This window comes from Gavialis gangeticus, unplaced genomic scaffold, assembly GCF_001723915.1.
Source record: "Gavialis gangeticus isolate Ggan-Ray unplaced genomic scaffold, GavGan_comp1, whole genome shotgun sequence".
Classification (NCBI taxonomy): domain Eukaryota; kingdom Metazoa; phylum Chordata; order Crocodylia; family Gavialidae; genus Gavialis; species Gavialis gangeticus.
The window spans coordinates 26,574,323-26,586,328 of NW_017729033.1; the positions used below are offsets into that span (position 1 = coordinate 26,574,323).

Here is a 12,006-nt window from a genome sequence, read left to right on the forward strand (position 1 = left end):
CTTGAGGGAAGGTCTTTTGATTCTTATTTGTGTTATTGACACTTAAGAAAATTTGTAAAGAAGACCCATCAAAAGGCAAATTTTAGTTGTCAGCCTCAGCTTAGACACTTAAACTTTGAATTTTAGTGTGAATCAGGTTGATATCTTGTGCTTGAAGAAGGACCCCAAGACTGATGTGCAATACATGTTATTTGGACTGTGGTTTAAAAGAACATACAATGAGCTGCAAGTATTATCAAAGAAGGGACCTAAGGTAATGAAATTAAGATATAGGGAACTTAAAAAAGAGAAAAATCGATGAGTTCTTCCACACAATTCCCTTTCTCTATTTTTTCCCATTATTTCATTTGCTAATGGAGAGCTTGTGATTGATCAGTTTGGGTACATTATTAGATCTTTTAAAAATATATTTTTAAAATGTTCTAAATCATTACATCCATTTAACATAAAATATTGAATTTTTAATAAAAACTATTCAGCTGGCAATATTACAGTTATTTCTTAAGTGTTCATAATTTTATTTTATGTGCTTAAAGAGCTCTACTGTTTTCTTGTCCAACGTCATTCTGTCTAACATTTGTGCAAATGGCTTGTTTAAGAAACTTAGCCCAGCAGTGGAAAACAGTTCTGTCTCACCTGTTAATTTTCTGAAAACTAAAATAAGGAACCTTTATATTAAAGATACTGGCTGCATGTAGTTAATTATTCTCTTCTGCTGAATTTGTACATATTCGTAATCTGTGGACATTATGTTGCTTTAAATATACTTGTTATAGCAGAATAACCATGGTGAACTTCAAAGTTTGTAGTGCAGTTTGACAAAAGTGACCCAGAGCTTCATAGAAATCATTAAGAAGGGACTTCTATAGGTCAGCAGGATCACTCTTATACAAACCATTCTATGCAGATAAATCTAACCTCTTAGTAAAACTACCAGCAACCCTGATGCAGCACCATAACCTGCCACAGTTAAAGCAGGGGGGCCACACAATGCTGTGTCCATCTATCAGGAAAAATAAAGCGCTTTGATTGAAATAAATATTAAAAAGCCTGTACTTCCAGTGGCAATTCAGGAGATTACATAAACTCTTTCCCTCTTATAGGCCTCCTCATCTGAAGACATGGGCAGATGGATTGGAATTTTGTTAGCTGAAACTGGTTCATCTACAGACCCTGGAGCTCTGCACTATGACTACATTGATGTGGAGATGACTGCAAGTGTCATACAAGCTGCAAAGCAGACCTTCTGGTAAGATGATTAAACCAAGTAAGGGCATTTCCTGTAATTTCAGAATTCACAGCTTTTTGTTAATTCCAGCATCAGGAGGCCTTATCAGATTTCCCCTCTCTGCCAACTATTACAGTCATGAAGGTTGAAGTCCTGAGTGCCTCAGTATGGTAGATGTGTTTATGATTATCCTGCTGGCATTTTGTTCAGTTTGGAAGGAAGGCAAAATATATCCAATTTTATGACATATTACAATCTTTGTTTTTTTATATAAAATGAGTCTAATAATTAGGTGCTATATTTTTCTCCCCAGAGCCACCACTTTCAATGGCAAAGTATACTGAAGACGGATCATGGTTCAGTTGTATAGCTTACATTGGCTTTCTTCACTTTCCAAGTCTAAACATAAGTAATGTAAATGTACAGAAATATTTTAACCCTTGACTGCTTGTAACCTCAGTGTTTCCCTAATGCTGATAAATTTTTGATAAATGAAAAGCTTGATTAGAACTATAAAATTAAAACCAAGATTTTTTTTTAAAGGAAGGTTCACATGTAAATTAAAGTTTCAATACAGATTTTCTTAACATGTTCCTCAGCAAAGGTCCTATGCCATCTATTCAGAAAAGCAGTGCGTGTGTGTGTGTAGTGATTTACATATTCAAAGCATTCCACAACACTCAAACCCCTGTCCCATTTGCTGTGACACTTTCTTGATTAGCATTCTAGGATGGATGACTACTTAGGGGTGAAGAAACTCCCTTTCTAAAACAATTGTCTTTGTTTACTAAGTCCATATAATGGGTAATTGGCAAGATGCTTTACTAGGACTTTATTGACTTGTGTGACAAGTGGACCGTCCTGGGGCTGGTCCAGATGTCGCCCCACCCATTTGTCTGGGGCACGCCGCCCACCTGCCTCTCCTGCCACACTTTTTATGTTATTTAAGTTGTTCCCAGGCAGGAGGCTGCCCATTTAATTGCCCTGATGCCAAGGGCGAATATACAACTCTGACATCCCCTTATGCCATGTCCTATGCCTTGCAGCTGGCATCCACATCCGCTAATACTCCCCCAGCCCCTTTTCTGGGCCACTCTCAGCCTCACCAAACCCAAACTTGGCCTCAGGCATCCTCAGACCTACCTGGGCCCCCTGCCCTGACACTGGGGCTTCTTCCCATGCACCTACACTGGGACCTCAACACCCGGTTCCCTCACTGGGTTTCTGGTCCCAATGCCCCTTGAACCTCAGACCTCACTCAGTGGCCCTGTCTCAGGCCCCCTTCTCCTGGCCTGTACCCCATCTCAGACCCCACTCAGGGGGGTTTGGCCCTGTCCTTTTCTGTCAGGGTGTGCTCCCCTAGCCTTTCCCCTCCACAAGGTCACTTGCAAGGCAGCTAGGACTGAGGCTTTCTGGTTCGTCATACTTGCCCTTCACTGGGGAGGCACAGTTACGGCATTTCCTGGAGACTGCCCTGCCACAGGCAGCCCCACCACACCATCCAGCCCCCTAGCAGGGTGTAGTTTTAGCTCATGCCCCAGGACCAGGGACTTCCTCCATCCCCATAGTTACTGCCCTGAACCTCCAAGCTGTTCTAGGAGCAGCAGCCGGCTGGGTGATGTTGTTTCTTCAGCTCCCTGCAGCAACTGCCCACTCTGCTCTTGGGACCTAGCCTTATACCCAGGCTTCCAGCCTCTCCACCAATCAGGTGGCCTTCGGCCTAACATGTGACTGCCTGATTGGACCTGCTCCTGCCTGCAGGCTGCTTACTGCTTGTTCAGATCCCTTAAAGTGACATGTACAACCTGTGCTCTGCCACAGGTTGTTCCTGCAAGATGTTGGCCCTTCTCATCTCCCAGTCAGATTAGCTGGATGCACCTTTTCATAGAATAGCACCCTTGCATAGAATAAAAGGCCTTAAATCCATAGTACATTTTAATTAAAAAAATGAATAGATGGCATAATGTATACAGAAATGGCATGAGGGTACATAATATACCCTCATCAGCTTACTGTCAGAAGAACTACCACATGAGAAAATATGGAGCTTCATTCATAGACTAGTTTGAATGATTGATAGAAATCAGGGATGGTGCATCTTTTGCCACAATCCCACTTCTGTTAAATCCAAGTTATTTTGACATAATCATAATTCATTTACTTTTTTATAGTTACACTAATAGTTCTTTTGAAGGTAATAAGGCTCAAAAACTTTATTTTATGTCAACGTGTATTTTTGCTTCAATCAGCATGCAATGATAACCACATTAAGAAAAACAGAATGGAAACATTTCCCCCTGAATAATGCTTGGCTTTCATTTTATAACAAATGTGATATTAATTGAAACCAAGTGAAAAAACAAATGCAACTAAACCACATATTAGAAAGGAAAGACGAGCCTAACTTGCAAAATAACAAAAATCCCCTTTTGAAAATGATTTAAATGAATTGTCTGTCACTTAAAGCAAATATAAGGGCTTATCATAAACAACTTAAAGCACTTCCTGTCTGATTTTCAATCTAATCATTTGTATAAAATTAAAAGAAAAAATGAGAAAAAGTTGATAATATAAAATCCTAATAAAACTAATACCAGTATTTCAGTTAACTGTAACTTTCATTTACTTTGATAATATTTAAAAATGTTTAAATAAATGTTCAATACCTAACATTTATAATTTTCCTGGGTTTCATACCCTGCAGAATTTTTAGGTAGTATTGAGGATTAAGTTTGATGAAAGTTATGAAATGTTTAGGATGGCAAAAGAAAAATGAATTATGGACGTGGGCGGCTAGGATCTGGAACCAACTTCCAAGAGAAGTGGTGCTGACTCCTACCCTGGGGGTCTTTAAGAGGAGGCTGGATGTACACCTTGCTGGGATCGTTTGACCCCAGTACTCTTTCCTGCCATGGCAGGGGGTCGGACTCAATGATCTGCTCAGGTCCCTTCTGACCCTAGAAACTATGAAACTTTTTTATTAATTGCCTGTCTATCAGTAAAATTACAAGCAAAATTGTTGATTGTATTTGTTTTACATTCACTTCTCTGGGAACAGAGAAGGTGATCCTTTCTTAAGCAGTATAGATGAAGAACTTGTAAATATTTAATGCAAATTCCACTGTGATCAGTTGGCTAATACTGTTAGCAGCAGTGATGAAGTGACAAGAACTCAATTGTACCTAATAACCTGACCCTGAGAGTACTGAATGAAATGCTTTCCAGACCAGAAGAGATTTATCTCTGAGAACGCAAAGAGGTCAGATAAGGTCATAAAAGACTGGAAAAGACAACTATCTTTAAAAGGGAAAAAGAAGGACTCAGGAAATTATAGACCAGTGAACATACCTTCAGTTCTCTGGAAAGAAATTTATTTGGATATTTGTTCCATCCATTTGTAAGCATCTAGAGCAGTTGTTAGCAGGGTTTTGCAGCAGCAAGCCAGATCACCCTATCTCAGGTCCAAAGCAGGCTAGTACATCAGACCTGGTCACTGCTGCCACTTTTCCCCAGCATCTGGAAGGTGGGCACATTCTGCCTGGCTGAGCAGCAGGGAAAAGCGGCAGCGGCAGTATTGAATGTGCCTGAAGCTCCACAGCTGGATCTTGTCAGTCTGTAGGCTGGATTTGGCCTGCAGGCTCTATATTGCCAGTCGATGACCTAGGAGATAACAAGGGGCTGAGTAATAGCCAGCATGCCCAGAGCCTGAGTTCAGAATGTGACAGAAAAATTAAAGAGTTTGAGGTTCAGATGATAGTCTCATCAATCCTCCCTGTTAAAAGTAAAGTCCTGGACAAGAATCATCATATCAGAGAAGTTAACTCATGGCTACCAAAGTAAAAGGCTTTAGTTTCGTTGACAATGAGTAGATCATCGTTGAAGAAAGATTACTGTGCAGAGAAGGGATCTATCTAGTAAAGACTGAAACAAGCATCTTTGGACATCATCTGACTAATCTGGAGAAGCAGGCTTTAAAACACGCCCTATAGAGGATGGTGGAGAAAAGCCTGCTAGCCAATGTGCAACTAGGCTGAAGGGATGAGGTGAAGAAACAGTGCTTAATTCTGGAGAATGGATGGGAAAATGTAATAGAGTTAGATACAAGAGGAAAAACATTTGATAGTCTGAAGATATCCTTCACACCTGTGTACTAATGCAAAGAATGTGGGGAACAAGCGGGATGAACTGGAAGTCACAGTATATAAAGAAAAGTATGATTTAATGCCATTACAGAAATTTGGATATCACTCCCATGACTGGAGTATCATCACTGAGGGGTGTAGTCATAGTTTCATAGATTTAGGGTCGGAAGGGACCTAGTAGACCTTCTAGCCCGACCCCCCGCCAGGGCGGGAGAACAACAAAACCCCAGAACAAGAAACGGGACTCAAATGAGTCCAGCCAGGTAGGCATCCAGTAGTCTGTTGTAGAGGGACAGGTTCCCAAAAAAGGAAGAGGCGGTATGACAAGAACACATTGTGATTGCTCTCACATCCAGAAAGAAGTGACCATCATATCCTTGGAATGACGATAAAGACCAGCTGTCATGCGATATTGGGGCCCTACTATAGAGACCATCAATTCCTGATGAGTAGGAAGATGAGGCCTCCTTCAGATGATCAGGGTATCCAAAACATACAAGCTAGTCAGAATGGAGGATCTTAAATTCCCTTTTATCTGTTGGAAGAAAAATACAACAAAGTATAAATGTCCAGGTTCAACTCCCCTTATGTGGATAAATATCACCTAGACTTCAGTAAGATTTGTGACAGTGTCCTACAAACCATTCTCTCACGTAGGCTGGAGTGTCATGCTCTAGATAGAATTGTATTAGATTAGTTGATTAGCCTCAAGGAAATTATAACTGTTAAAGGCTAAATGTCAGGCAGACAGGACGTCTCAAGTGGGGTTCCTTAGAGGTCCAGAGTTTTTTTTATTAATGAATTACTTGCAGGGAGAATATATATTGATCAAATTTGCTGCTGACACAAGAAAGAAGACTGAAATTTAAAAAGATCTTCATAAGTTGGAGAACTGGGATATAGAAAACAAAATAAAATTCAATAATAAATGTAAAGTTTAACGCATAGGAAAGAAAAACTAGATCTCTTAATGGAGAGGAACTGAAGAGAATCCTGAGGCAAGCAACAAAGATAATAAAGTGCTTGGAAAGTGAGCCACATAAAAGGCTGAAGGAACTTAATATGTTTGGTTTGGGGAAAAGGAGAACAAGATGGGATATGATAACAACTTTCAAGTATTTGAAATGCTCGATAAAGAAGATGTAGAGAGTTCTTCCCTGCACCAATAGTCAGGGCACAAGACAAAGAGTTTAAACTACAGCAAAACAGATTTAGATTAAATCTCAAGAAAACTTCATAACTTTAAGGACAGTAGGACAATGACACAAGCTACCTAGTGAAGCTGTAAAATATCCCTCTTTGGAGATTTTCAAAGAATGATGCATACTCATGTCTGTGACAACTTAAGAAAGATGAATGCAGCATCTGTGCAGGAGGGTAGGAATCCTTGAGGTCCCTTCCAACCCCATGATTCTGTGAACTGAGGTATTGTGTCCAGATTTGGGCACCACATCTCAAAAAGATGTGGAAAAATGTGAGAGTCCAAAAGAGAGCAAAAAAGCCTATCAGAAGGCTATAAAACATGACTTATGAGGAAAGAATTGGGTTTGTTTAGTCTAGAGAAAAGACTGAAGGGAGGCATGGTAACAGGCTCCAAGCATGAAAAAGTTTTTACTGCGAAGAGGAAAGTTCTGAACTGTTCCCTATGCACTGGGTTGAGGGCAAGAAGGAATTGCCTTAAATTGCAACATGGGAGATTCAGGTTGAGTAGTAAGGGAAAGTTTCTAATTGTAAGGACATTTAAGCAGTGGGATAAATTACCCAAAGAGTTTGTGGACTCTCTTCCACTACGGGTTTTTAAGGATTCTTTAGTCCAACCTGCAGGCCAGCTCCAGCTCCTGGGCCCTATCATCTGGCCTCAGAGGGGGACTCTTCCCCCCGCTCCTCCCCATCCCCGTGGGGCAGTGAGGGGGACTCTTCCCCCTCCTGTCTTCGCCACCATGGGGCAGGAGGGGGCGGTGGGCTCTGTGCAGTGCTGCCAGGCCCAGCCTGGGCACAGGGAGCAGCTGTCATTGAGCTGCTGCCCCTGTGGGGTGGCCCCACCTCCGCGGCCTGTCCTGGTCCCACTGAGCCCTGGCTGGGGCACCCGCACAGCGAAGCCGGGCCAGGCTGCAGGGGTGGGGCCACCCCTGGCAGCTGCAGCTCAGTGATGGGGACACTGAGCCCTGTCAGCAGCACAGGCTGGCCTGGTTGCACTTCTGAGGTAGGCCGCTGCGCGGCCAGCTGCTGCCCATGAGTGCTGGGCCAGGCTGCGCTGCTGACAGGGCTCAGAGCCCCCATTGCTGAGCGGCCATCACCGGGGTGGCCCTGCCCCCACAGCCCAGCCCCACCAAGTAGCCTCAGCCAGGGCTCAGTGGGGCTGGGCTGCAGGGGTGGCACCACCCCAGGGGCTGCAGCTCAGTGACAGCTACTCCTCACCCCTAGGCTGGGCTGGACCAAGCTGGGCAGTGCTGCACTGGGACCCCCCTCCCTGCCCTGTGGCGGCAGGGGGCGGAGGAGGGGGAAGAGTCTCCCCCAGCACTGAAAAGAGCCCCTGCCCATGGGGGAGAGGGAAGAGTCCCCCTCTGAAGCTGGGCAGCCCCATACAGAGCCCCACCCCCCCGGGCAGGGTGGGGCAGGGAGGAGGGGGGCTGCTGCACCCCAGATGTGGTGCCCCTGTGGAAGGGGGGGGAGGAATAATCCCCTCCCTGCCCCCTTAGCCTTAATGGGGCCATGCTGGGACAAGAACTGTTATTAATTTCTATTTATTCATTTTATTAATTTTCCAAGATCTTTCATTGATCTCTGAGGGAGAAGACCTAAATCATGCATTACCCGTTCTGCAGAGACAGGTTTTTGTTCCCAACAGGAGGTCCATTAAAATCAATTGTGTTCTGCATGAATGAGTCACTTAAGGTAGTTGAAATTTTACTCCTTCATGATCCAATTAGAAATGCATTGAAGCTATTCACCAAGGTTTTTGTGAGACGCAACCAGAGTGAGCGCTTCAAGGGTTTATAGAATGTTTGTTATGAAATTTTGATATGAAACCATGGAAATCTCCACTGGTGCCGTGTAAGTCTCATTTCAATCCTCAGGATAGGGTTTAAGAAGGAATTAAATGGCACAATGCCTTTGTGTTGGTCTCTTTTCAGTGGACTAAAATTCTGAGAAGCAAAAATCAGTGAACATTTCCCCTATAATGGCCTGTAATCAAGCATTTGAATAAGAGAACTAGTATTGGTCTTCTGTTTAAAATAACTGGATGTCACGGTTTTTTAGTTTCAATCAAAATGATGCATGTTAGAATACTCGAAAACATACTTTTCTGCCTCAATTAATTTCTCAGGTACTTTACAACTTGCCATGATTCTTGCTGTGTGTTTTATAGTCTCAAGACTGAATCCTACAATGCATTGAATGCCTCCAACTTCTCACTGAATGAGGTGGGAATTGAGAATGCTTGGTGCTTTATGGAATCAGGACCTAAATGAGGGATCAGCAACATTTTTGGGCAGAGTGCCAAAAACACCCACAACCTTGACTGTAAGATGTTGGCGTGCCGGGGTGGGCACTGGAGGAACTGCGAAGGGTGCAGTCCTTGTGGCAGCTCAGCCCTGGCCCCCTTCCCATCATCCACCCTGAGGCACACGTGCCAAGCAAAATGCCTTTGTGTGCCATGCTCTGGCCAGGGATTGCCTGTCCTTGAACTGAATGCTGACAGTGATTAGCTAATGTGACTTAAATCTGTACGTAGACTACATTTTTCCTTATCGCTGAATGGAAGACTTGAACATGCATCTTCCACCTCCAGGACGGGTGCCCTAAAGACTAGATTGAAGATGTAGTCCCTTTGTCTCTCTTTCAGTATCTTTTAAGACTGTTCTGTTTAGTATGAATACTAAAAACATCATTCGTTGGGCCAGAAAAATTAGGAAAGAGGAGGGCACTTGAGAGATGCAGAGTTCTAGTTCATGCATGAATCAAACAGATCTATCTGTGTGTCATAATAGGGACCTGAACTACATCCGGATAAGCTATTCTGGAGTGAGGTGTATGTCTTTGTCTGAACAACAAGAAAAATAGTTCAGGGTTTTGTTCCAAGCAGAATAGAAATAAATGTTGAAACTGTGGAATTCTTGTTTTCTGGCCAGGACTACAAAAAACTCACTCTTCTTTCTCATAAGGCTTTATCGTATTTCATGGATCTCAACTTCAGAAGTTGAATAGTTCTGTTCTTCAGGACAAATCTCTTTATTTTCTCCTTCTCTTTCTTTACATATTTGAGTCTAAAAAAAAAATTTGGTATCTCATTGTGTTCCTGGTTACGCTGAAAGTATTGCTTGTGAAAGCAAATTGCTCTTATTGCAATTTGGGATCCAAACCTGCAAGCTTTCCACGGGGATGTGTTTGTTCCCAGTGGGTCCATTAAAATCAATTGTGTTCTGCATGAATGAGTCGGTTAAGTTAGCTGAAATTTTACTCCTTCATGATCTTATTAAAAATATTGAAGGTATTCACAGAGATTTCTGTGTGAGATGGAACAAGAGTGAGTGCATCAAGTATTTATAGAATCCTACAAAATTAGAATACTAGAAAATACGCGTATTTATAGAGTCACAGAGACCGTAAAACATGTCACATCACAGCCTGTAGTGAGCTAAAGTTCTGTTGTGGCAAAACCAAAATTGAGAATATTGTTTAAAAACAAATAGAGAAGAGTGGAATTTATAGTAGATCAAAGCACCAAAATATTTTGAAAATATCAATGAACATTTTTATACAATCAATAATGTTGCCAGAACCAAAAAGCTTTCAAGAACAATTTCCTTTTCAGATGTATGCTTTTTTCTTTTTTTTTTAAACAAATTGACCATCAACAGATATCACTTACACAGAATATTTTGCAGGGTTTCCTCATTTCCTAAAACTCCAGTGTGCTGTGCCACTTCTCCAAACCACTTCATGCTGTCCTATTTAGATACAAGTACTTCTCACTTAATGTCATCCCGGTTAACGATGTTTCCTTATGTCGCTCATCTATTAGAGAACATAAACGTTTGAAGTCATGCAATGTTCAGTTATAACATTGTTTGGCTGCCACCTGCCAGTAGGTAACTACTGTGACATAATTGGATTTGCTTAACATCGTTTCGCTTAGTTGCATTTTTCAAGAACGTAACTATGATGCTAAGCAAGGAATAGCTGTACAAGAAAACTTTTAGTGATGCGTAACAAACTGCTGAGTTACTTATATCAGTAGGCTCCCATGTAACAGCACCAACAAAATAGCTACAGCTGTTGCCATCCTGGCATACATCCAGTCCAGCACCTCACCGTATAAAAACAGTATAGAAACAGATGTTGTGATATTGTATGTCAGCATCTAAATGGGAATACAATACTTGCACTTTTATAAAGGTTACAGAAGGAGCAAAACTACCTGCCACTTTAATGTCATGAAAAAAACTATATGCTTCTAGAGTAGGTGGATATTGGCAAATGACCATTGAATTGTCAGAATAAGACTGAAACAGCTGGCTTTTACTATTATTTTTATGTAGCTTTATGAACAGACGTGTTATAACTACTAATCCATACCGGGGAAGCACTGCCAATGGCTACGCATGTCCCAGTGGAATGACACTTCATTACGATGATGTTCCCTGCATAAATGGATCGGTAAGAATTTAATTTGTACAGACAAATGGCTTGCATGTGTTGAATGTAAGGACATCTGAAAGCTGTATTATCTAATTGAACACCATTGGGCAGGTTCCAAATGAACTCAAGTACTCCTTCAGATTAGGAACCACAAAACCTCTCTCTCATTTATGAAGTACTGGGGGTGTGGGACATATTGTTTAAATTAACCTGTACATGAGCCAACGTATATTTATACAAATAGTTGCCTGTTGATCATTTGGTGCCAAAATCCATTAATAAAACCTTGAATTTTTTAAAAACTCATTAGGTCAAGGGAAAACCAAGGACTTAATTTTGCCAGCCCTTGTATTACATATGTATTGCATATTTAAGCATGAGAAAAGGCTATAACAAGGCTTCTTTGCTCACTTACTCCCTTGATAGCACCACAGAGGTGTGACCTGTCCCCATGTGTAAGCTTTTTATGACAATTGTTCGAGTCAACCCAAAAGGGGCCCTTATGAAAAAGGCCATTTTCCCCTTTTGTCTGTATAAGCCTTGTGCAGATATAGGAAGTGAAAAAGCATATTTGCCCATAGTGGTACCCCGCTGCACATAAATTCAGTCCCTCACATAGACAGTAGGGGTGTGCAAAGCAGGCTATTCAATTGGGATTCGGCCCAGTTCGGGGGACAGTGATTCGATTAATTGATTCAGACCAGTGTCCTGATTTGATTCAGCTGAATCCGAATTTGAAGATTTGATTCTGTGTTGGAGAATCAGCGATTTGGCCATAGACACAGCTTTAAATGTTGTTTTACATACCTCAAGGTACCAGGCTCGGCTTGTGAATGCTGCAATGCTGGGGCAGGTGAAGCATCCCACAGGAGTGTGGGGGGGATCCCTGCATGCTCAGTGGCAGACCCAGAAGTGGATCAGAAGCATTTAGGAGGCTTAGGAGGCACCAGCTACCGAGCAGGGAGGCAGAGGGGGGTTTGCTAGGGGACTCCT

At 42.1% G+C, this 12,006-nt stretch overlaps 1 protein-coding gene across 3 annotated transcripts in view; it reads left to right on the plus strand.

Annotated features, from left to right (window-relative positions):
• AFAP1 (actin filament associated protein 1) overlaps positions 1 to 12,006 on the plus strand; it is a 184,823-nt gene that overhangs the window by 149,603 nt on the left and 23,214 nt on the right. For all 3 annotated transcript variants that reach the window (XM_019526082.1, XM_019526081.1, XM_019526083.1), the window contains exons 11-12: positions 1,104 to 1,249; positions 10,914 to 11,031. In XM_019526082.1, the coding sequence (XP_019381627.1) occupies positions 1,104 to 1,249; positions 10,914 to 11,031 (264 nt within the window). The remainder of the gene's footprint in view (positions 1 to 1,103; positions 1,250 to 10,913; positions 11,032 to 12,006) is intronic.